At 40.5% G+C, this 27093-nt stretch overlaps 2 protein-coding genes across 4 annotated transcripts in view; both read right to left on the reverse strand.

Moving 5' to 3' along the window:
* Positions 1–27093, reverse strand: part of LOC142256814 (C3a anaphylatoxin chemotactic receptor-like) — a 450349-nt gene that overhangs the window by 192198 nt on the left and 231058 nt on the right. The gene's annotated exons all lie outside the window — the stretch shown is intronic.
* LOC142256378 (N-formyl peptide receptor 3-like) lies at positions 145–27093 on the reverse strand. 3 transcript variants are annotated; one of them, XM_075328021.1, is made up of 4 exons: positions 22995–23041; positions 7814–7943; positions 7376–7577; positions 145–3126 (listed from the first exon to the last, which is right to left on the reverse strand). In XM_075328021.1, the coding sequence occupies exons 3-4, from the start codon at positions 7432–7434 to the stop codon at positions 2160–2162; spliced, it is 1026 nt and encodes a 341-aa protein (XP_075184136.1). In that variant the 5' UTR covers positions 7435–7577; positions 7814–7943; positions 22995–23041; the 3' UTR covers positions 145–2159. The 3 variants fall into 3 exon arrangements, with proteins under 3 accessions (XP_075184136.1, XP_075184137.1, XP_075184138.1); XM_075328022.1 differs by lacking the exons at positions 145–3126; positions 7376–7577; positions 7814–7943 and adding exons at positions 16838–17971; positions 27002–27093 and having other exon boundaries at positions 22995–23062; XM_075328023.1 differs by lacking the exons at positions 145–3126; positions 7376–7577; positions 7814–7943 and adding exons at positions 16838–17971; positions 27002–27083 and having other exon boundaries at positions 22995–23066.

Consider the following 27093-nt stretch of genomic DNA (forward strand, 5'->3'; position numbering starts at 1 on the left):
AATGGGGAATGGTCACAAACCAGCTGAACCTGAAATAGAGCTAACAAGGAACTACCAGCAAGGAAAGAGTCTTTAACCGTTGCTGCACCAATGTGAGACAGATCCCAAAAACTCGTGACAAGTGTGCGATTTTAAAATCACCATTGCATTTTTATTTTTGAATGTAAACATTTTTCAATGGAAACAATTATGAACATTCTTTATCGTATTTGTAATGTTTCATTGAATAAGTTACATTGTTATATTGAAATTAAATAAGCAATATACATATAACATTCACATAACAATACAAGTTTTAAAAGCTTTTTCGAATCTACAAAGTGTTACATGGAATTATCTTCTTTATTTTAAAAAGTGCCAGTGAATTTGACATTGTAATGTGCGTTTTAGGAAAACATGGTATATAGATATAGATGGACAGTATTAACTTGTAATAGATAGATAAATAAATAGATAGATAGATAGATAGAGGTGGACATCATAATGATAGAAATTATGGATATTTTATGATACCTATATGGATACTTCTATTAATTTTCAAGAAAAAATGATTTTGCTTTGACATAGCATACCTTTTAGTTTATAAGATGCACTGGATTATAAGATACACCCTAAATTTAGAGAACAAAGGTAAAAAAAAATAGGGTCCGGCTTAAACCTGGTGGTCTCTTACCGGGGAGATGGCAGCAGTGGTAGAGTGGGGTCACAGGAGAAAGGGGCGGTGGTGGAGCAGGGTGATGCTGCAGGCGATGCAGAGGGGGACCCAGATTTTGTGAGGTAGGCAACTTCCAGTAACTGTTGGCAGAGTGGGCTTCAAAAAAATGGTGCCAGGAGTTGGCGTGTGCACAGATTGAGCTATCTGCTCAATGACAAGCCGAGATCTAATCTGCGCATGCGCCACCTCTGGGCACCAGTTTCCTTGAATCTGCTGCTGGGAGATCAATGGGCTGTACACTGCCCATTCACAGATGAGATTTTGAGCTGAGAACTCCATTTTTGCACCCGTCGCTTCCAGGCACCATTATTTCAACCCCGCACTACCGACATTTTCAGGATGTCCTTGCCTCACAGCCTGTCACCTCACCAGTCCTAGAAAAGCCCACCGCTGCCACACCAGCCCCAGCACAGCCAGTTGCCATACAGGCTCTAGAACAACCAGCTGCCGCACAGGCCCAAGCTCAGCCCACTGCTGCACAGGCCCAAGCTCAGCCCACCGCCGCACAGGCCCCAACTCAGCCCACGGCTGCACAGGCCCCAACTCAGCCAACCACTACACAGGCCTCAGCTCAGCCCACCACTGCACAGGCCCCGGAAGAACCCGCCACTGTTCAGGCCCCAGCAGGGCACCTGCCTCCTGCGACCCCTCTCCACCACCTCCCAGTAAGGTACATTCGGATTTTAAGATGCACCCCTCATTTTCCGTCCAAGTTTTGGGAGGAAAAGTGCATGTTATAATCCAAAAAATACTGTATATAAATGTAGAAAAAGGTACAATAATTTACAATAACTTGATATCTTGCTACACAAGGCTACCTCACTTAAGATTATTATTATATCTTATCATTGCCCAAGTCATTAACTCATTTGAAGTTACATGTTGACTTCTAAGCTAAGTTTACATTACCTGTCATATGATGATATATCTTAAATTTTTTGAAAATGTGTGTTGAGATTTTATAAAGGTAATAGGACTGTACAGTATATAACAAAAGTGAGTACAAAGCTAACATTTAGCTACAGTTCATTGAGGAAACCATGAATGCCAACATGTACTGTGACTTACTAAAGCAGAGCATGATCTTCTACCTTCAGAAACTGGGAAGCAGGGTAGTATTTCAACAAGATAATGACCCCAAATGCACCTCCAATACAACTACTGCCTTGCTAAAGAAACTGAGGGTAAAGGGGGTGGATTGTCCAAGCATGTCTACAGATCTAAACTTTTTTGAGCATTTGTTTGGCCTCCTCAAATGGAAGGTGGAAGAGCACAAGGTCTCTATCATACATCAGCTCCTTGATGTTGTCATGGAGGATGGAAGAGGATACAGCTGCTCTTATGAAGCTCTAGTGAACATATCTTCAGTCATATCCTATGAACAATTATAATTAAATATTTACAAAAATATAAGGGGGTTCTCACTTTTGCGAAATACTGTATATTAAACCTCTTTAGTGTCTGTATCATCAACTCTCTCTTGCACATTACTTTGGCTAAGATTTAAAGCTTTTCGAATTCTGGAAGAGAAGGACCTCAAGAAACCTTGTTGAAAATCTCGACCCACAAAAACATAAATAATTGGATTGATGCAACTGTTCAAGCAAGCCAGGTTGCTAACAATTAAATTTATTGTAAAGTATACCGAGTCTCGTCCATCATACGGGGATACTAGTGGCCAGATGTAGTATGGAAACCAACAGATTATGAAGCACAAGACAACAGCGGTGATGATCCTATAGGATCTCTGGGGTCTCTTATTATTTCTAATTCTCATGAAAATGGTGGCATAACTGGTAAAGATGATGAGAAAAGGGATCCCAAGCATTATAACTAACCTGATCAGTCTGATGGTGTGTTTAATATTTATGAATACATCTGTTTTATATGAATGCAATTGACACCATTCAGATACATCCATAAAGTAAAATCTAAATAGGTAATACACAACTCCGGTCAAGAGGAAACTCAAGACCCAAATGATTGCTACAGCGATTCTAACCAGTTGATTAGTCTTATGAACTTTTACCCAGATTGGACAAATAACTGATACACAGCGGTCAATACTCATGGCTGTCAGGAGAAGAACACTGGAGGTCATGTTTAGATTGAACTGAATAATGTTCACTGAACAAAAAGCCAATTTTGAGTTGATGTGAAGAGGAATCCATTCTGTAATTCGCGTAGGAAGAAAGGCACAGGTCAGGAAATCAGCAATGGCCAGATTGAGGAACCACACAGAATTTATTGTCCTCCTTCCCCTAAATCCGGTAATCCAGATGACTAATCCATTGCCAATAGTCCCAAGGACAAAAATGACACAGTATAAAGTAATTGACATCTTCTTTGAAATGTCTATATAGTAAGGATTAACTCTTAAGTATTTTGTTCTGTTGACTTTGGAATATGACCTTAGAAAACAAGATATGGTAGATGTTAGTTTAACGAAAAACAAAGCTTCATATTTTAAGTATCTACTTAGTATGCATTAGCAAACTATAAAGGCAAGAAGATAAGAACCAATGGAAGATCATAACATGGCGTTAGGGCACTGCTTTTGTCAAGGGAGGAATTTGCGTTGAAGACTGCTAATGGAGTCCTCATTTGGGATATCCAGAGACGATGCCATATTAGCTGTGTATCGGTGCCAATATATATATATATATATATATATCAATGTATATAAGACAAAGAACACAGACATGCTCTCTTTTCAACCAGCGTCACCAACTGACTCGTATAATACGATAGATCCAATTATACAGTAAGTAAGCATAAATAACCTTGAAACTAACGAAGGAGTGCGTTCACTCCCCAATTTCTCACATCACACTCCTGCCCTCCCGTACATTCCTTTTGTGTGAACATTACTGATAAGAGTTTGTAGCTTCACATTTTGGCTTCATTATCTTTGGTTAACTCCTTCATGACTATACAACTTTGAATTATACTATAGGTCTGTGCAATTGCTACATAGACAGACAGAAAATTTTGCATCTACATCTACATTTTGATTATTTATATACACAGATATTCTTATTACGTTTAAACAAACATACTACAGCTCAGGTGACCGCCACACTTTATAGTTCTTCATCTAAAACCAAAAGCTCAGATGGCTTTTTATTTTTTTTATTTTACCAATAGGACTCTTTAGTAGAGTTGAGCGAACCCATCGAAGTTTGGTTCAGTAGATTGAGCCAGACTTTTGCTAAAGTTCTGTTCTAGACCTGGAATAGACCTGAACTTAAATTGGAAGTCAATGATTGGAAAGTTCGGCCCTCCACCCACATATAGCCAACAGAACTGTGGAGTCCCAGCCAGTCTCCCACACTGGTACTTGCCAGGCCTCAAACTAAGTAACATCTGTGATCCGATGAGGGCAGACATAATGAGTTCAGCATGGCCATCGACTAGTCGACAGAACTGGGGATTCCCAGCCAGTCTCCCATGCTGGTACTTGTCAGGCCTCAAACTAAGTAACGTCTGCAATCCGACGAGGGCAGGCACAATAAGTTTGGCATGGCCGTCGACTAGTTGACAAAACTGGGGATTCCCGGTCAGTCTCCTATGCTGATACTTTCCAGACCTCAAACTAAGTAACGTCTGCAATCCGACGAGGGCAGGCACAATGAATTTGGCATGGCCGTCGACTAGTCGATGGAACCGGGGGTTCCCAGTCAGTCTTCCATGCTGGTACTTGCCAGGCCACAATGAGGGCAGGCACAATGAATTCAGCATGGCCGTTATGCAGCCAAGCATACACAGGACACTTCTGGGGGCAGGGGGTGGGGTTTTTTAATTTTTTTTGTTTGGTGCATACTACATCTTGAATGTGAAGTGAATGGTTTGCATACGTAAAGCATCCAAACTCTGTTTTCTTGGTAAAATCTGTGTTCGGAATCAAACACCGAAGTTAGGATTCGCTCATCTCTATTCTTTAGCCATATATATATATATATATATATATATATATATATATATATATATATATATATATATTCCAATTTAATTTAAGAAGCAAAACATTGTACAGCTTGACGGTTCCCAAGGAAAATAGTAGTGGGGGTGAGCCTGCTATTCGCTTAACCTCACAACCATGAGTCTAGAATGGTATATATGTCCTATGTTGAAAGATTTCCAACACTCTGATCCTAGTAAAGAGGACATTTCACCAAATTTTATAGGTTGAACTAAATGAACACAGGATAAGAGCGGCTGTAGAGAGGAATAAAACATTGCTGTTTGTTTTTAATTTTGTCTCTCCATTGTGGAGATATTAGCACTCAAAGTATTTGGTAACAAATGAGTTAAGGTTTGTTAAGTCCGGGTGGGTGCTTTCACTGGAGGCGTGTTCTCCCTGTATGAGTTGCTATTTGATAATACCCGCTTGTTATAACATCATGTTAACTCATTATGTACCAAATAATGTATTGCTAATATCTTCACAATCGTGAGATGAAATTAAAAAATAACAAAAAAGTTTTATTCCTCTCTTCAGCCACTATTATATCCTGTGTCCAGTTCAACATGAATAATTTGGTGAAAAGACCTCTTTAAATACTTTTTTTTCACCAGATGTAAACATAAAAGCAGGCATAATAAAAATTCAAACTTCACTTATATATTTTGATCATATAACTATTCTTTTATATAGCATAAAACATGTTGGATTTTAGTAATATTTTCTCTGTTTTTCTTTCTTTTGCACGTGAAGAAAAAACTTTTGGGCAATGAGGAAAATATCTTTGTTCAGCACTAATCTCATATAGAGGAATTCGGATGACGTTCAAGTGATTTATTTTTCAACGCGTTTCGAAGAACACTTCATCTTTTTTCAGGAAAAAAATAATTGATGTGATGATTTTTTTCCTGAAGAAGGGGAAAGTGTTCTCCGAAACGCGTTGAAAAATAAATCACTTGAACTTCATCCGGATTCGTCTATATGACAGCATGGCATTTAAACCATTCCCCAATGATGCACTTGTCTTTCCACATGGGGCTGCTGCAGTCATAAGTTACATGTGTTTGAGTGGTTATGACTCTTCACAACCCTACAAGGTGACGATAGGACCTTATTTCGATCCCTCTTCTTGTTCCTCTCTGCTATTTTTTGTTCAGCAGTAATATCAGTCTGGGAGTATGGATAGGATCAGTAGATTATGAGCTTGTCACATATGTTTCCTTTACTTTTAATGTATAAAAGCTATAATCTACATATGGGCACACCCTCAGCGCTATGCAAGGTTTTTTTTTAATAATACCAATGTTGATTAAAACAAAATTAATAAGTTTTTGTACCATAATTAAAAAAACATTAGCAGTGTGCCATTCATTTCCCAACCTATGACAGGTGATACATAGAGACAGATAGCATAAACATCTACTAACAAAGTATCACAAAACAATATGAAGCCAAGAGAAAAGGTAAGGTAAGATGACAATGGTACATTAGAAAACGCTCAGAAGTCAAGATTGTGAGTAGCTAAATTTTTTTGATCTATTAATATATTTTAAGAAAAAGACTGATGGCACATTCTACCTTTCTACTGTGAACAGGTACAAATTGAACGTGAAACATAATAAGAAAAGGAGACAGTTGCACTCTGTAGTGATAAGATATGTGGAACAATGAATATAGGAATATAGACATGCATTACTGCTATGAAAAACATGGAAAAATTGAGATACTTTGAACACAAAAATGGCAAGTTTTATGTGAGCCCAACAGCAAGGTGACCTATTTTTATTAGGTCCCTACCTACTCTATTGCCTCTCTTTGGGTTAAAAAACCTACAATTTAATTGAAGTTTTTTTAACCCAAACATAGGCAATAGAGTAGGCAGGGACCCAACAAAGTGAGGTTGCCTTGCTATTGGCTGTTGGGCTCACATAAAACTGGTCATTTTTGTGTTCTGAGTATCTCAATTTTTACATGTTTTTTTTTCATAGCAGTAATGCATGTCTATATAATTCATTGTTACACACATCTTAGCACTAAAAAGTGCAAGTGCCATCTTTTTGCTATTAATATATTTTAAATTGATTTCAGGGTATTAATTACGTTTTAACAAATATTATCTTGTAAGTATACTTTCCAATGGATATGAACAATCATGTTTCTCTAAACTAAGGCCCCCTTCACATGTAAGTGTTTCCAGTAGGTTTGGCATCTATTTTTTTACACGGATACCGCTTATCCCCATTATAACCTAGGGTATCTTCTTCACATGTCCGATTTTTCACATCATGAATGTGATTCTGACCCGATGAAGGAGGAAGAACTCTCCGAAACGCGTTGTTAAATAAAAACACCATTCATTTTTCCTGGAAATTAGTTTCAATTCATGGCAGTGTAGCATTAACCCTTTCTGCACCATTACAAATCGATTCTTGGCTTGTTCACACCTTTGCCATTTACAATGTAGTGGTTAATCCATTCCATGACAGACACCACTGGCAGCTGATGGATACAACTTACTGGCAATGAATTGTGATGGGTTGAACAGAATTTCCATCTGGTTGAAAATAAAACTAGTGCTCCAAGTAAAGCTGTTTTCCAATAATTATATAATATGGGGAAGAGGCTTGAATGTAGATATGAATGTAGTGTAACCCAATTTTCTCTTGAGATACAAAGTATTAGGAAAATAAACTTACTGGTTGATGTAATCCAGAGTTGTATTAGGAAACGTCAGGTTAAAATCTTCAGTGTCCATTCTGACTCGAGCCCGTCCAAGCGTCCCAGTAACGAGCACTTCAGCACCTTAGTCCTTCGAGCTTCTAGGTCCTACCTTCTTTCCTCCATCATCTTCAGTTTCTTTTCGCCAAAATCCTATGTTAACTGGCTTCATATATTATCCTTAATGTTTGAAATATAACATGATAATGATATAAAATATTAGGTGTAGAAAAAATATGAGAAGATACTTTCTATGGAAATTAATATTATAACAGATTGCTTTTTTTATAAATATTAATTGTAAACCATTGTTAAACAATATGAGCATGGAAATATGAATAGAATAAAAGGTAATAGATATGGTATAAAGATATATAGACAGATCAATCGGTTGATAATGATATGGTTTTCATTACCTTCCTTCCTTCTCCTCCACGATCTCTTCTCTTTGGTCAGTGAGAGCAGCGGATCCTTTGTCTATAACCAGCATTGCTCTTGTATATACAGTATATTCACTTCTCTCCCCCAATCCATCAGACACTTCCACTAAGTGCAAATAATTATCAAAGTAGAAAATAATTGTACTTTATATTATTTATTTAGTTGTTATTGCAACAGCCTCCTTACTAAATAGATAATTACTTTTTATACATATTTTATAAATATTTAAAAACAAGATTTGCCATACAACTATTTTGATTTTCAGAAAATCCACTTATCTAGTCACAGATCTTGCAATAAGATCACCCCTAAACTGTCATTATTCTGTATTCCTGCAAATTTGAAAAACCATATTCAGCAGTTCACCCTATCCCTTAATAACCTTGGTGCTCTTCTCTGCACTGACTCTAGTTCAGCTCTGTCCTTCTTATACATCGGAGACAAAAATTGTTCCCAGTATTCTAAAGGCCGCTTTACACACAATGACATATCTAACGATATGTCGTCGGGGTCACGGAATTCGTGACGCACATTTGGCGTTGTTAGCGACGTCATTGCATGTAACAGCTACGAGCCACTGCTAACAATCAAAATACTCACCTAATCATTGATGGTTGACACGTCGTTCATTTTCAAAGTCTCGTTGCTCGTTGTGGACGCAGATTGTTTGTCGTTCCTGAGGCAACACACATCACTACATGTGACACTTCGGGAACGACGAACAACAGCTTTCCTGCATCCTCCGGCAACGAGGTTGGCGTGAGATTCATGCAGCTGCTCTCCGCCCCTCCGCTTCTATTGGTCGGCCGCTGTGTGACGTTGCTGCGACTCCGCACAAACCTCCCCCTTAGAAAAGAGGTTGTTCGCCGGCCACAGTGATGTCGTTAGGAAGGTAAGTACGTGTGACGCGGCCAAGTGATATTGTATGCCAAGGGCAGCGATTTGCCCGTGAGGAATAAACGATGGGGGTGGGTACAATCGCTAGCGATATCATAGCATGTAAAGCAGCGTTTAGTGTGGCTGCAGTAGTAACTAGAGATGAGCAAACCTAAGGTTCGATGTTCGGAGTTCAAGATTGGAAACAGACTACAAAAAAAACAAAGTTCGGGTTCAAAATTCGAGTGAGTTACGAGCACTGTACTTTGGTATGAGTGATATTTAGCCCTCTACCAGCCACTTGCAGTCTTTGAATGGCTCGCACTAGGGGTAAAATCAGCATGATCAGCTTCAGTGTACACTCACAAAAAAATAAAAATTGAAAATCCCATCTACCCGCCCCTGTTCTGCTTATGGCTGGCAGCATGTGGGTGGAGCAACAAACTGCCCAATTACAGACTTCCATTGAGGTTTGAAACAAGTTGGGGTCACAAACCAAACTTTTTTAAGGTTCGACTGTACCTGCCGAACCGAAATTTTAAAGGTTCCTTCATCTCTAGTGACTTGAAAATGTGTGAACATTTCAGAACTTTACATGTTTTTGGGTAGTAAAATTTTTACGTAATTCTTAAATGTAAATAATGAACCAAAACAAACAGTTTAAACATATTTGATTTTTTAGTTTTTTAAATGAGGAAAATGATCCCATATCCCAAGTTTCTGAGTGGGAAAAGTATGCAAGTCTTTGGAAATAGATAAGGGAAAGGTGAAAATAGAGTCTTGTGTTTCCAATCAATGGGTTGACAATCTGGTGTGAGTGAGCGACCAGTTTTATTTAAAGAACAAGGGTTTGGTAAAGTCTGAATTTCACAAAACATGTTTATGGAATCGTATCATAGCACAAACAAAGGAGATTTCTGAAAACCTCAGAAGAAGAGCTGTTGAAACCATTTCTAAAGAGTTTGGACTCCATCAGTCTACAGACAAACAGATTATGTGCAAATTGAGGAAATTCAAAACAATTATCCCCCTGGAATGACCGACCACCAAAGATCACTCAAAGAGCAAGGTGTATAATTGTATGGAAGGTCACAAAGGACCTCAAGGTAACCTCTATGCAACTAAATGCCTCTTTCACACATTAGTTAATGTTCATGAGTCCACCATCATGAAGGCACTCAACAAAAAGGAAGTGTATGAGAAACCAAGTGATTTAGAACAATTTGCTTCCAATTTTAGCCAAAAACCCTCTATATTGGTGTCATCCATGCACAAAACATTGTTCCTATAGCCTTCAGGTTTCTATTCAGAAAACAAAAATAATAACTCTGGCACACTGCACAATTTCCAAAAATGAGAATAAAGGCCCTGTCACACACAGAGATAAATCTGCGGCAGATCTGTGGTTGCAGTGAAATTGTGGACAATCAGTGCCAGGTTTGTGGCTGTGTACAAATGGAACAATATGTCCATGATTTCACTGCAACCACAGATCTGCCAAAGATTTATCTATGTGTGTGACGGGGCCTTAAGAGGCAATAGTAAAGTCTTGGTCTTTTCTTTTTATTAAGGGTGAAAAAGAGGTGCTGTACAATTGCAGAGAGTCCGCCTAGTTACAACGTTTCGGCCTATTGGCCTTCATCCGGTCGGACAGTCTGACTAGAATATTTTCACAAAATAGACATAAAAAGAAAATAAATCAGTAGAATAGTACATGTACATATGCATATAATAGACAATTTGATAACAGTCATATACGATATGAGTATGCAGAGGAGGAGAGTACAACAGAGACCTATGGGTCAACAGACATTCTACCCTATTATCATCTAGTCATATTAGATGTTTCCCAATATGACTAATTTTTTCCTCTTACAAATCCAGACAAGAGATTGTGCACATCAGTACTTTCCCGCCTACACCAGGACTCCTGTGTGTTTTGGGTGAGCCTCTTACTTTGACGCTTCTTTAGTCCTCTTACATTAACCCATTCTCCAGTTAGGCATTCACAACCTCACATCTTTCAACATTTCACCATCCTCTTTGCATTTTAACTACATTACTAAGTTCTCGTCTGTTGACCCATAGGTCTCTGTTGTACTCTCCTCCTCTGCATACTCGTATCGTATATGACTGTTATCAAACTGTCTATTATATGCATATGTACATGTACTATTGTACTGATTTATTTTCTTTTTATGTCTATCTTGTGAAAATATTCTAGTCAGACTGTCTGACCGGATGAAGGCCAATAGTCCGAAACGTTGTAACTAGGCGGACTCTCTGCAATTATACAGCACCTCTTTTTCACCCTTAATAAAAAGAAAAGACCAAGACTTTACTATTGCCTCTTATTCTCATTTTTGGAAATTATGCAGTGTGCCGGAGTTATTATTTTGGTCTTACTAAACTTTGTTCCTCCTGAGCACCTGTATAAAGGTGACTCTAGGTCCTCTTCTTCTATTTGTATTCAGAAAATTGCTGATGGGCAGCAAAGCTTCATGATATTTAATATACTATTTTGAAATAGTCAGAAATTCTTTGCATCACCTAGTTCTGACAATTTTCTATTGGTAGAGCTATATGTCGATTAAATTTTGAAGGGCAATATTTATACACAAATGTTGGCATACTTACAACAATTGCATTATTTGTATTCAATTTTTGAGGGAAGTATTTTAATACTTAAAATAATTCTTCTAATTATATTTTTTATTTTATAATGCTATTGCATGTGTACAGTAACTTTATATTTTGAAAGATGGGACTTTTATGCACGTGTGTAATTCCAAATATGTCTATGTTTTAGAATATTCTTATTTTTTAAGTATACAATAACTTTATATTTTGAAAGATGGGACTTTTATGCACGTGTGTAATTCCAAATATGTCTATGTTTTAGAATATTCTTATTTTTTAAGTATACAATAACTTTATATTTTGAAAGATGGGACTTTTATGCATGTGTGTAATTCCAAATATGTCTATGTTTTAGAATATTCTTATTTTTTAAGTATACAATAACTTTATATTTTGAAAGATGGGACTTTTATGCACGTGTGTAATTCCAAATATGTCTATGTTTTAGGATATTCTTTCTTTTTATGTATACAATATCTTTATATTTTGAAAGATGGGACTTTTATTGATGTGTGTAATTGCAAATATGTTTAAATTTTAGGATATTATTTTTTAATTAAAAAGTGGAGTTCATTTACTGCTTTGTGTATCTCTTTAAAAAAATGTAACTTTTTATACTTTTTTGTGACCTTAAGTATATATTGTCAAATTAGTGATCTCTTATCAAGGCATTTGCAACACAATTGTTATTTCACAAAGCTTTAACTGATATATGTTATGTCTGTCAGAGGACACAAGCTCTAAAAAGCTACCTGGACAGACTTAGCTCAAGCCACTCTATCTGGGAGATTTCAGAAGAACACTGACCTTCTTCATTCAACCCCTGTTCAGGGATCAATAATTAAAGTGGGCAAAGCTGTATTACTTTCAAGGAAGAGCTGCTATCTCAAGGAGCAAACCAGACAAAAGAGCATAGTAGGGGAGCTTGGTTAGAATCAGGAGGTCAAAGTAGGGACAAAACCGTAAAGAATAAGAATAGTCAACAAGCAAGCCAAAGCGAAAATTCGGGAATGAAAATCTGGAAAATTTCTTCAGTTCCTAAGTTTTAATTTTCAGCACTGGAGAGCTTTAAATGTCCACCTTGCCCCTTTTTTATACTCACCTTCCAGCGGCTTAATCCTTCTTTGATGCCGCTTCAATGCTGTAACTTCTCATTTGCCGGAATTTAGAAGTTACGTTACTGTAGCTCTAGGAGAGCCACAATGAGGCCACAATGAGGCCAGAATGAGGCAAGAGTGAGGTCAGAATGAGGCTCACAGAGTTGTATTGCATTGTGACCTCCAGCATGCTCCATGAAACACTGGTTCTGTAGACAGATGACAAATCACCAAGGACCAATGGGAGCAATGATAAAAAAAGATGAAGACAGCAGCAGGTGAGTATAAGAGAGGGGTCAGAGGACATACATTTAAGTCACCACTCCAGCTCTGAAATAAAAAATAATGCTGAAGTAGTGCTTTGACTTTAACCCTCCCTTTAGATATTGTAAAATGCATCCTGACTTCAAATCTCTTGCCATTGCACCTTTGCTTAAAGGGGTTTTCCAGTTTTTTTTTAAAAAAAAAACATGTTTCCAGGTACATTTAGTAGTATTTTTTTTTTTTTACTTCATTCCTGCTTCCAATGTCTAATGCTGAATCTCTACCATTGCTCTCAATACCAACAATTGAGCTCCATGACCACATCATAAGCTTCTCTAGATTTGGACTATGAATGTCCTAGTAAAGTTGTCTTCTAGGATCCTAACTAACAGAAGCTCGAGTAGAGCTTCTGACCTGAGTTAGTGTTTGTGTTTATTTCTTTTCACTTACTGATTAGTAATGGGAAGTCTCAGACATCTCCCATTACTAATCTAGAGCTTAGTGGCAGCTGTGAGCTCTTATTAACTCCTTATTACCCCGATTGACACCGCACAAGGGCAATTGGGATGAGTTGGATAAAGTTTCGGGATTGTTGCATCTGATTGATGCAACAATTCTGGGCAGCTGCAGGCTACTATTTTTAGGCTGGGGGGTCCAATAACCAGGGGTCTTCCCAGCCAGACAATACGAGTCCACAGCTGTCAGCTTTATCATGACTGGGTATCAGAATTAGGGGGGACCACACGCCCTTTTTTTAATTATTTATTTAAATAATTAAAAAAAAAAACCCAAAACAGTCCTTCTTATTTTAATACACAGCAAAGATAAGCACATGGCTGGGGGCTGAATCCTGTAGCTGTGTGCTTTGTCTGTGCTTGGTATCACAATGTGGGGAACCCTATGCCAATTTTTCTAATATATTTATTTATTTTACAGCAGTATAGACACACAGAGACAGCATCTCTGATTGAAAGCAGTCAGACATGCTGTCACACAGGGTGAGGGCGCGTCTAACTGCAACCAGAGACGCAGGGACTGTTGGTGGGTGGAGGAAGCAGTGCATATACATAAGGTTTATGAGCAACCCCGGAAGTAGTATGAGGGGCCCAGAAGCAGTGTACAGCCGCACGGGAGAGTGGTAAATATAACGTGTCTGCTTTCCCCTTTTTTCTTTATTTTTCCTTTATTTTTTCCAATTACCTGAGTTGCAGGACCCATATCATTACCCGAAGTTCTCTGAGAACTCCGGACCCTGGGTGGGTGCTCGGATACTTTTGAACCAGTGTGGATCCGGAGTTTTACAGTCCACCCATTACTAATCATAAGAGATCCTTACTATGATATGACTAAGGATCTCATATAGATTGCTGGATACTTTGTTCGTTATATGGACCACATCTAAGTGTGCTTGTCCTCATTCTTAAAGAATTTGGATTCAAGGCTATTCTCTTATCTCAGACAATGGGACACTTTAATAGATAGAATACATTACCGATTGGTAGTGTATATTATTGATTTTGTATTTGAAGAAGGAGTTATATAGCTCCAGATCGCGTAGAACAATAAAATTAGACGTTTTAATCTCCATCGATCTACAGTGAATTTCTTCTGGCAGCATGGATTAACCCTTTCTTCCATCTACTTCAATTCTTTCAAATTTAGAAGTCAAAATAAAATTCTACTGTACCTTTAAAGAAATTATTATATATAGATATAGACAGATAGTAGTACATTGAGATGCATAGATAATAGATAGATAGAGGGATAGATAGAGGGATAGATAGATAGATAGATAGAGGGATAGATAGATAGATACATAGATAGATAGAGGGATAGATAGAGGGATAGACAATTGATAAAACTCTCATGGATACTTCTATGAATTTCTCAAAATTATTTATTTTTAGAGTTTCATCCTTTGATATATATGAATTCAGGAACCATTTTATTTGTATGTATAGAATATCTTTCAATATAATTTTGCATCACTTTTTATTAAATACAAGGCTACATACTATATACATTGTAAAAATACAGTACATTGAGCCAACTCATCTTATAAATATGAGATGTCCCGTAAGTCAAATGCATTTCTTCTGTATCCAAGAAAATAACAGAAACAAAAAAATGTAATAAAATAAATAAAGGGTATGAAAGAATCTCATTACACATTAAATATTTAGAGTTGATAAGGCAGAAGCCTTTCTTCAGGGGGCGTGGCTTGATGGACGAAGGCCATTTTGCCGAAACAAGCATTGGGTAGTGGGTTGTGTCATTCCAGCAGGAGACGATGACAACAGGTTAGTTACACTGCTTGTTCACTGTTTACCTTAATGTTTTGTCATCAGCATGTCCACTCCCTTAAATAATAGCGATGTATTTTTTTGGGCATCCTTATATTGGGCTTTGAATATTTTTTGGTATATTTTACACAACTTTTTTCATTTGGTGTTTCTTTCCATCTCCTCCTGTTGTATATCGCTGCCATCTTGTGTACCATTCTATTATGACACCCTCTTGTTTTAAGTTTTCACAATGAAGATTATTTGTATTACTTCAGTTTCTGGTTCTTTCTCACCTGTATAATATAAGCTCTTATTTTTGGTGAGGTCTTGTCTATCTTCTTCAGTCTCTTCTACAGAATGACAGCTCGTGTGGTTAGCAGGGTTCTTTCTCCTTAGCCAGTGAAGTATAATCTCTTATGGTTAGTTGGGTTCTATCTCTTTCTTCTCTCCCCACATGTGTCTGAACAATTAAAAACTTTGAACTGAAATTTGCACAAATTTAATCTCCGTAAATCAAATTTGTTGCAAAAATTCTGCAAAGTCAGTAACTTTGAATTTCAAAAGATGTGGTCATTAGTGTTGAGCGAGTAGCTAACTATTCATACTCACTATGCTGTTAGCGAGTAATGTCCGCTATTCGCATATTAGTTACGAGTAGCAGGCGTAATGTAAGTCAATGGGAAATACTCGCTAAGTAGAAAGTAACCCGAAAGCCGTGCTTTTCGTGCGAGTAGCAAATAGTACGACTTTTAAGTGACTCGCTACTTAGCGAGTATTTCCCATTGACTTACATTGCACCCGCTACTAGAATATGCAAGTAACGGACAGTACTCTCTAAAAGCATAGTGAGTATGAATAGCTAGCTAGTCGCTCAACACTAGTGGACTATTGCTGACAATGGTATGAGATGCCAGAACAGAAACAGTAGGTAGATCATCTGAGCTGCTGATAAAGACCCCAAAAGAATGGTCCATGATACAAAGTAGTAGTAGACTTGATGTGGTTTTATTATTTACACATTTCAAAGTCTTCAGACTTCTTCATTAAGTTATAACTATGTTTACTTTATATACTGGATGTCATGACCATGCTCTGCAGGCCCGTCATCCTGCAGAGCTACATTCTCGCCTTGCTCTGCAGAGCTGGCTTACGCCGTGTTACCCCCTCTCGGTTTTCAGCCTCTATCTGACCATGGGGGAAGGATCCTTCTAACCTTGATTTTGACCTTCCTCCACCTTATAGCTGAGCCGATCCTGCTGCCACGCTGCCAGTGATATTTCCGGCTTCAGTTAGTGTTCGGCTAGTGCTTTGCTTGTGTCTTCCCTGATCCTGATGCAGTGATGGTGCAGTTAGCAAGTAAACCACCAGGTGTCACTAAAGTACAATCAACAGGAAATACTAGAAGAAACCCTAGGAGGAGCAGAACCCTGGGGAGAGTAAAGGCCGAAGTCCATGAACACAGAGGTAACGTCAGGACAAAAGGGAAAAACTGAGACAGTGTCAGAACAAGCCGAGATGAGTAAACTAAGGAAGTCAGTCAGAGGGTAGGGAAGAGGATGGACAACAGAGATTGGAGAGAAAAGAGAAGGAGGGTAAGACAGCTGGGGGGCCTATGGAGGGAGTTGGGTAATACACCGAGACGGGCAGAGATTAGGAGGGAGGTCAGGGAAAGCAGACACGGATGGAGGAAGGCAGTCAGGAGGGCTGGAGGAGGGGAGCAATAGCGGTACAGGATCAGGGACAAAGCACTAGCCGAGCACTAACCGAAGCCAAGCCGGAAATATCACTGGCAGCGAGACAGCAGGATCGGCTCTGCTATAAAGTGGAGGAAGGTCCAAATCGAGGTTAGAAGGACCCCTCCCCCATGGTCAGGGAGTGGCTAAAAACCTGCAGGAGATCGCACAGGGTAAGCCAGCTCTGAAGGGGGCCGGCCAGCAGTGCAAGTCGAGAAACTGGCTCTGTAGGACGATGGGCCTGCAGAGCATGGTCATGACAGGTATGTATTTAAGCATTTGTGTTGTGAATATCGTCAAAATTCTCTTGCTTACTATTGAGGTCATTAGAATGGTCACTTAACAGTTTTTGAAGTCTGGCGGGGATGGATCTGAAGAAACCTTGTTGAAAATCTTGGCCCACAAAAACATAAATGATTGGATTGATGCAGCTGTTAAGACAAACCAGGTTTATAATGTGAATATTTAGTTTATAGTGTGTAAAGTACTGTCTATAAGATGGGGGTGTTAGTGGCCAGATGTAATATGGAAACAAACAGATGAAGAAACACAATATAACAGCGGTGATGATCCTGGAGGATCTCTGAGATCTCTTGGATCTCTTACTTTTTTTAAGTTTTAAAAAAATAGTGCTATAACAGGTGATGATAATGAGAAAAGGGATCAAACACATTATAATAAACCTGATTAATCGAATGGTATGGACAACCCTGTTGAATTTAACGATGATGACTTTATCCGCCTTGAATGAGTACAATTCACACCATTCTTTTTCATGCGAAAGATAAAATCTAAATAAACAATACACTAAACCAGCCAAAAGTAAACTCAACACCCAAATGATCGCTGTCATGATTCTCACCAGTTTACTGGTCTTATGAAATTTTGCCCAAAATGGCCACATGACAGACACCCAACGGTCAATACTTATGATCGTCAGGAGGAGAACACTGGCATTTATGTTTAGATTAAACAGAATAATGTTCACTGAACAGAAAGGCAATTTTAAGTTTCGGTCAAGAGGAAACCACTCAGCAATTCTCAGAGGCAGAGACGCACAGCACAGGAAGTCCGCGATGGCCAGGTGGAGGAACCACACGGCATTGACTGTGTTCTTCATCCTGAATCCGGCAATCCAGATGACTAATCCATTACCGATAATCCCAAGAGCAAAAACGATGCTGTATAATGTGATTGATATCTTCTGTGTAATTTCATAAGTTCTTTTGTAATTTGATCTTAAGAGACATAATAGGGTACAAGCTAAGGTGAGATCACATTTTGGTGCACAATATTTCCCCATCCCAAAATCTCTTAGGACTATTGATAACTTTTTTTCTTCTTTTTAAAGAAAGACTTCTTGGCTTTCTTACTTTTTATTTAGTTCAAATGAAGAGAAGAAACCTTGCACAGTTTGACCGTGCCCATGGAAAATGGTAATGAGGGTCAACCGGCAATTCATTTGTCCATGAGACTAGAGTAATAGTGTATATAATTCATTCTAAGTAGAAAGCTTTCTAATGCTTCGTCCTATGAAAAGCTTTCATTTATTTTAATCAGATGCAAAACAAACCCAGGCATAGCCGAATTTCAATCTTCACCTACACATGTTGATCAACTTCATGCTCTTGATTATGGCAAAGGGGATAACTTTTCTCTTTGCGGAGAATGACAAACCAATCTAGCTGTCAGTGGTGAGGAGTCTTATAGCTGCAATGCTCCTCTGGGAAATATTAAAATTGTCTCTTCCGGGAGGAAGGAGACAAACTCTAGTGCCACCTCTTGGAAGTAGCAATCCTACAAGTAAAAAGTGGCCCTTTAACGAGCCTTTTGCTATGACCTAGGATTTATGCCAGATCAGAACCTCAATTTGCAAAAATGGTGTTTTGGGATGAATGTCCCTCATCAGTGCAAAGTATGAGATCTGATCTGGCTGTATGAGAAGCTATATTGGGGTCTAAGGGTAGAACTTTTCTCCTTCTGGTGACTGACAAACCAATCTGACTGTCAGTGGTGAGGAGTCTCATAGACTATAAGACTTCTCACCACTGACAGCCAGATTGGTTTGTCAGTCATCACAAGGAGAAACTTTCTCCCCTTAGAACCCAATTATTAGACTCCTCACCACTGACAGCCACATTGGTATGTCAGTCTCCGTAAGGAGAAAAGTTCTCCCCTTAGACCCCACTATAAGACTCCTCACCACTGACAGCTAGATTGGTTTGTCAGTCATCACAAGGAGAAACGTTCTCCCATTAGAACCCACTATAAGACTCCTCACCACTGACAGACAGATTGGTTTATCAGTCTCCGCAAGGAAAAAAGGTCTCCCCTTAGCATCCACTATAAGCCTCCTCACTACTGACAGCCAGATTAGTTTGTCAGTCTCCGCAAGGAGAAAAGGTCTCCCCTTAGAACCCACTATAAGACTCCTCACCACTGACAGCCAGATTGGTTTGTCAGTCTCCGCAAGGAGAAAAATTCTCCCCCAGACCACACTATAACTTCTCATACAGCAAGATCAGATCTCATACTTTGCACTGACGAGGGACAATCATCCCGAAACACCGTGTCTGTAAATTGAGGTTCTGATCTGGCATAAATCCTAGGTCATATAAAAGGGCTCGTTAAAGAGCCACTTTTGACTTTTAGGATTGCTACTTCCGATAGGTGGCACTAGAGTTCATCTCCTTCCTCCCTTAAGAGACAATTTGATTATGACATGATTATGATTATGGTGAATCTTGGATTTTTACAATGTCTGACTTTTTTTTCTCTTTTTCTTCTTTAGCATCTGAAGACAAAATTAATTTTTTATGAGGAATAAACATTTGAAAGGTTTCCACTTTGTGCAATTAGAAAGCCTTGTCTGATTCTGTGCAGCCATCATATCAGTCTTTGGCTTATGGAGGTGATCAGGAGCTGATGAGTTGGTCACATACAGTATATCTCCCATACTTTTCAAGTATGGTTGCTCATATGTATAGTTGTGTCCACCCTTAAATCTACAGTTAGGTCCAGAAATATTTGGACAGTGACACAAGTTTTGTTATTTTAGCTGTTTACAAAAACATGTTCAGAAATACAATTATATATATAATATGGGCTCAAAGTGCACACTCCCAGCTGCAATATGAGAGTTTTCACATCCAAATCGGAGAAAGGGTTTAGGAATCATAGCTCTGTAATGCATAGCCTCCTCTTTTTCAAGGGACCAAAAGTAATTGGACAAGGGACTCTAAGGGCTGCAATTAACTCTGAAGGCGTCTCCCTCGTTAACCTGTAATCAATGAAGTAGTTAAAAGGTCTGGGGTTGATTACAGGTGTGTGGTTTTGCATTTGGAAGCTGTTGCTGTGACCAGACAACATGCGGTCTAAGGAACTCTCAATTGAGGTGAAGCAGAACATCCTGAGGCTGCAAAAAAAAGAAAAAATCCATCAGAGAGATAGCAGACATGCTTGGAGTAGCAAAATCAACAGTCGGGTACATTCTGATAAAAAAGGAATTGACTAGTGAGCTTGGGAACTCAAAAAGGCCTGGGCGTCCACGGATGACAACAGTGGTGGATGATCGCCGCATACTTTCTTTGGTGAAGAAGAACCCGTTCACAACATCAACTGAAGTCCAGAACACTCTCAGTGAAGTAGGTGTATCTGTCTCTAAGTCAACAGTAAAGAGAAGACTCCATGAAAGTAAATACAAAGGGTTCACATCTAGATACAAACCATTCATCAATTCCAAAAATAGACAGGCCAGAGTTAAATTTGCTGAAAAACACCTCATGAAGCCAGCTCAGTTCTGGAAAAGTATTCTATGGACAGATGAGACAAAGATCAACCTGTACCAGAATGATGGGAAGAAAAAAGTTTGGAGAAGAAAGGGAACGGCATATGATCCAAGGCACACCACATCCTCTGTAAAACATGGTGGAGGCAACGTGATGGCATGGGCATGCATGGCTTTCAATGGCACTGGGTCACTTGTGTTTATTGATGACATAACAGCAGACAAGAGTAGCCGGATGAATTCTGAAGTGTACCGGGATATACTTTCAGCCCAGATTCAGCCAAATGCCGCAAAGTTGATCGGACGGCGCTTCATAGTACAGATGGACAATGACCCCAAGCATACAGCCAAAGCTACCCAGGAGTTCATGAGTGCAAAAAAGTGGAATATTCTGCAATGGCCAAGTCAATCACCAGATCTTAACCCAATTGAGCATGCATTTCACTTTCTCAAATCCAGACTTAAGACGGAAAGACCCACAAACAAGCAAGACCTGAAGGCTGCGGCTGTAAAGGCCTGGCAAAGCATTAAGAAGGAGGAAACCCAGCGTTTGGTGATGTCCATGGGTTCCAGACTTAAGGCAGTGATTGCCTCCAAAGGATTCGCAACAAAATATTGAAAATAAAAATATTTTGTTTGGGTTTGGTTTATTTGTCCAATTACTTTTGACCTCCTAAAATGTGGAGTGTTTGTAAAGAAATGTGTACAATTCCTACAATTTCTATCAGATATTTTTGTTCAAACCTTCAAATTAAACGTTACAATCTGCACTTGAATTCTGTTGTAGAGGTTTCATTTCAAATCCAATGTGGTGGCATGCAGAGCCCAACTCGCGAAAATTGTGGCACTGTCCAAATATTTCTGGACCTAACTGTATGTATGACTTGGAAAACAGAACCAGCCAATTGGTTACCATCCGTTTCTAGGATGACATCACTAAGGGCTCCTTCACACATCTATGTCTCCGGTATGTGTGACGTCCATTTTCACACGGACACACATAAACCATCACAATGTATGGATTTGAGCACACGTCTGTGTTTTGAAATGGACCATGTGTCTGTGTAGAGCACAAACATGTCTGTGTGCTCCACATGGTGACATGTCCGTTTTCTATCGGCAACATGGATGTCATATGGACCACACACTGATATGATCCATGTGACATGTCACTGAGAAATAAACATATTTTTATACTTACCTGTCTCCGGAACTGCTGTCACACTTGCTTCTGGGTCCGCTCATTATGCTCATGAATATTCACTGCACTGACTGCTGACCTGGAAGCAAGTGTGACAGCAGTGCCAGAGACAGGTAAGAATACAAGTTTATGCTGTCCGTGTCCTATCTGGATGTCACACAGCACACGGAACACACAAGGATGGCTATACGTACCTACATGTGTGAAGGGGGCCTTAGGCTGTTTTTAGGTTAATTTGATTTTTTTGGGGGGGAGGGGGAATTTGTTTTATCTGGTGAATTTGAATTTAAAAATATTCATACATCTCTACTGCCATTGGATGGATACTACTGACTTGCAAGGAAATCAGTTGGTTCACCCAGAGTTTCCATCATTTAGACAGGAAAAGTAGTGCTGCAAGTTTACTTGTTCTTCCCATAAAGTATTATACACCGTATTTTTCAGATTATAAGATGCTTTTTTCCTCCCAAAAATTTGGAAGTAAAATAAGGGGTGCGTCTTAAAATCCGAATGTAGCTTACCGGTAGGTGGTGAAGAGGGGTCAAAAAAGGCAGGGGCAATGCTCTGCTCTGTGCGGCTCACACGGCTCTGTGAGGTGCGGCGGGGCTCGGCTCTGTGTGAGGCTGCTCTGTGCGCCGCGGCTCTGTGCAGGGCTGCTCTCTGTGGCACGTATCTGTGCAGGGCTGCTCTGTGTGGTAAGTGGTTAGTCATGGGCCATTCTGAAGATGTTGGTGGTGAGGACTTCTTCAAATAATGGTGCCTATAATCGGCACATGTGCAGATGGAGCTCTCAAGTCCTTATCTGCACATGTGCCGACTCCGGTTGCCATTATTTGAAGAAGCCCTCACTGCCGACATCTTTAGAATGGCCCGTGACTCACCGCCCACTGTACAGTGCAGAGCCGTGCCTAGCACAGCAGCCCCGCACATAGCAGAGCCGCATCCACAGCCCCGGCACAGAGCAGTGCCCACAGTGAGTATCTGGGCCCCCCTCTGTAGCACTCGCAGCATCACCATACTCCAGTACCGTCCCTGCCTCCTGTGACCCCCACTCCACTGCCGGCCACCCTCCGTGGTAAGACACCACCAGATTATAATACGGACCCCATTTTTTTTTTCCTTTTTTTGTCCAAATTTGGGGTGCGTCTTATAATAAGGTGCGCCTTATAAAACGAAAAATATGGTAATCTGGGACAGAATATCGGATATAGATGTGAATACAGTGTAACCTGATTTTCTCTTCAATAACAAAGCATTAGCTATATAAACTTACTGGTTGTTGTAATTCGGAGTGACATTAGATAAGGCCACGTTGTACTCAGTAGTAGGCATAATGAATTTCTACCTTAAGGATAAAGAGATATAAATTATAATTAAAAGTTAAAAAACAAATAAATACATAACAGAATTAGTCTTTCTGAGGCTTCAGCAAATATTCACTATATCCAAAAAGTTGTTTATTTTCCAGAAACTAATCTTATAAAAATAGATCTTGTATTCAGTCATTATTAAAACCACATATTTATGTGGTGTTGTTGTTACGCTTTTGGCTGTGTTCACAAATGGTGCTCTTTTTAAATAAGTCCAGCATTCATCGAATTCATTGCTAGATGAGAAAATTCTGCATGCAACTTTTTCTCATCTGGTTGTGAATGCAATATACCGTATTTTTCGGGTTATAAGACGCGCTTTCCTCCCAAAAAATTGGGAGGAAAATGAGGATGCATCTTATAATCCAAATGGGTGGTGGTGGAGAGGGATCTCTGGAGGCAGGCGCTGTGCTGGGGCCTATGCGGCAGGCTGTGCTGGGGCCTGTGTGGCGTGTTGTGCTGGGGCCTGTGTGGCGGGTTGTGCTGGGGTCTGTGTGGCGGGTTGTGCTGGGGCCCTAGTGGCAAGTTGTGCTGGGGTCAGTGTGGCAAGTTGTGCTGGGGTCAGTGTGGCAAGTTGTGCTGGGGCCAGTGTGGCAAGTTGTGCTGGGGTCTGTGTGGCCAGTTGTGCTAGGGCCTGTGTGGCAAGTTGTGCTGGGGCCAGTGTGGCAAGTTGTGCTGGGGTCTGTGTGGCAAGTTGTGCTGAGGCCAGTGTGGCAAGTTGTGCTAGAGCCTGTGTGGCAAGTTGTGCTGGGTCCTGTGTAGCAAGTTGTGCTGGGGCCAGTGTGGCAAGTTGTGCTGGGGCCTGTGTAGCAAGTTGTGCTGGGGCCTGTGTGGCAAGTTGTGCTGGGGCCAGTGTGGCAAGTTGTGCTGGGGCCAGTGTGGCAAGTTGTGCTGGGGCCTGTGTGGCAAGTTGTGCTGGGGCCAGTGTGGCAAGTTGTGCTAGGGCCTGTGTGGCAAGTTGTGCTGGGGCCTGTGTGGCGGGTTGTGCTGGGGCCTGTGTGGCGGGTTGTGCTGGGGCCTGTGTGGCGGGTTGTGCTGGGGCCCTAGTGGCAAGTTGTGCTGGGGTCAGTGTGGCAAGTTGTGCTGGGGCCAGTGTGGCAAGTTGTGCTGGGGTCTGTGTGGCCAGTTGTGCTAGGGCCTGTGTGGCAAGTTGTGCTGGGGCCAGTGTGGCAAGTTGTGCTGGGGTCTGTGTGGCAAGTTGTGCTGGGGCCAGTGTGGCAAGTTGTGCTAGAGCCTGTGTGGCAAGTTGTGCTGGGGCCTGTGTAGCAAGTTGTGCTGGGGCCAGTGTGGCAAGTTGTGCTGGGGCCTGTGTAGCAAGTTGTGCTGGGGCCTGTGTGGCAAGTTGTGCTGGGGCCAGTGTGGCAAGTTGTGCTGGGGCCAGTGTGGCAAGTTGTGCTGGGGCCTGTGTGGCAAGTTGTGCTGGGGCCAGTGTGGCAAGTTGTGCTAGGGCCTGTGTGGCAAGTTGTGCTGGGGCCTGTGTAGCAAGTTGTGCTGGGGCCTGTGTGGCAAGTTGTGCTGGGGCCTGTGTGGTGGGTTGTGCTAGGACCTGTGTGGCGAGTTGTGCTGGGGCCTATGCGGCAGGCTGTGTTGGGGCTTGTGTGGCGAGTTGTGCTGGGGCTTTTGTGGCAGGTTGTGCTGTGGCTTTTGTGGCAAGTTGTGCTGGGGCCTGTGTGGTGAGCTTTGCTAGGGCCTGTGTGGCGAGTTTTGCTGGGGCCTGTGTGGCTGGCTGTGCTGGGCCCTGTGCGGCGGGTGGTGGGGCAGGGGCATCCTGTAAATGACGGGGGTGCAAGGTACAAATAATGGCAACCGAAGCTGGAACATGCACAGATGGAGCTCTCAGCTCAAGATCTCATCCGCACACGTCGCCTCTGGCCCATTGATCTCTCAGCAGCGGACTTAAGGAGATCTTGGTTTGTCATTGAGCCAATAGCTCAATCTGTGCATGCACCAACTCTAGGTGCCATTTCTTTGAAGCCTGCACCACTGACAGTTTCTGGAAGTTGCATACCTCTGAGCATCTGCGACACCCACTGCCCGCACCGCCCGCATCATCTATCTACCCCATCACCGCCCCTGCCTCCTGTGACCCATATACTGTAGATACTAGAATGAGGGACATATATATCAGGACATACCCAGGATAGGAAACATATATACCAGGATGGGTGCAGAATGCGGATCATATATACCAGGATGGGCAACATTTTTACGAGGATGGATATAAAGGGATGGGTCCAGGATGAGGACATATATACCAAGATGGGGACATATATATTAGGATGTGAACCAGGCTGGAGATCATATATACCAGGTTGAGGGGCCATATAAACCAGGATGGGGGGTCATATACACCAGGATGGGGGAGATATATATCAGGATGGGCCACAAATAACCTGGATGGACCAAATATATATGAGGATGGGGAAATATATACCAAGATGGGGACATATATGCTGAAAACACATTAGAACTACAAAACATATACAGCTGCAGGCTGAAATGCTAACAATGAATAAGGGAACTCTGGTATTGCAGGGTTTTCAGCCAGCACCTGTTCACACCTGTTGGATGTGCGGGTAAGTCTTTTTGTAAATTTATAGTGCACCTCTTTTGGATTGAGCACTCCACCCTATAACCAGGCTATCTTCACTCCCTTTTATAACTGGAATCTAGCTGCCCAGACATGGAGGTTTTAACCCAAATAGTGGCATTTCAAATTAGATTTTTAGTGTAGCTGCACACACATGGAGGTTTTACAGGTTAGGTTCCCAGTATGCAGAGATTACCTTGCCTTGGTGACTGGGCTCACATGCATTGGCCAATTCATATGCTAAATATCTGTTTTTTAAATACTCCTATAGCAGTAATACAATACCAGAGTTCCCTTATTCATTTTTAGCATTTCAGTGTGCAGCTGTATATATTTTTTAGTTATAATGTGTTTTCAGCTAGCACCTGTTCACACCTGTTGGATGTACAGGTCAGTCTTTTTGTATATTTATAGTGCATCTTTTCCTGATTGAGCACTCCGCCCTATAATCAGGCTATGTTCACTCCCCTTTATAACTGGAATATAGCTCCCAGACATGGAGGTTTTAATCCAGATATACAGAGATTACCTTGCCATGGTGACTGGGCTCACATGCATTGGCCAATACATAAACTAAATATCTCTCTTTTTTCAAAAATTTCTATAGCAGTAATGCAATACCAGAGTTCCCTTATTCATTGTTAGAGTGCAGCTGTATATGTTTTGTAGTTATAATGTGTTTTTAGCTAGCACCTGTTCACGCCTGTTGGATGTGCGGATCAGTCTTTTTGTATATTTATAGTGCATCTTTTCCTGATTGAGCACTCTGCCCTATAATCATGCTGTGTTCATTCCCCTTTATAGCTGGAATATAGCTGCCCAGAATTGGAGGTTTTCACCCAGATATACAGAGATTACCTTGCCGTGGTGACTGGGCTTACATGCATTTGCCAATACATAAACTAAATATCTCTCTTTTTTCAAATATTCCTATAGCAGTAATGCAATGCCATAGTTCCCTCATTAGAATTCTAGTGAAAGCTGATGAATCAGGGAAAATATATGCTTATAGTATCTATTTCCTACCTTGTTTCCTCTATAATGTTAAGTTTCTAACCATAAAATCAGCTTGTATCTCAACTGACTTCATATGTTGTCAATAATTTTTCTGAAGTATAACTTAATAATATCAGGAACAAAAATTACGTGAAAAGAGACAATCTATATGCATTACTGTTGTAATAGATTGTTACTTTTGTAATTAATAGAGACATAATAATTGTAAGAATAGTTAAACAATATGAGCATAGAAACATGAATAGACAGACAAGTAATATGTATGGTGTAAAGATAGAGGGATAGATAGATAGATTTCATTACCTTCCTTCCTTCTTCTCCAGGATTTCTTCTCTTTGGTCATTGAGAGCGGCGGATCCTTTGTCTATACCGATCATTGATCCTGTATATACTGT

The sequence above is a fragment of the Anomaloglossus baeobatrachus genome, chromosome 11, assembly GCF_048569485.1.
Source record: "Anomaloglossus baeobatrachus isolate aAnoBae1 chromosome 11, aAnoBae1.hap1, whole genome shotgun sequence".
Lineage (NCBI taxonomy): Eukaryota > Metazoa > Chordata > Amphibia > Anura > Aromobatidae > Anomaloglossus > Anomaloglossus baeobatrachus.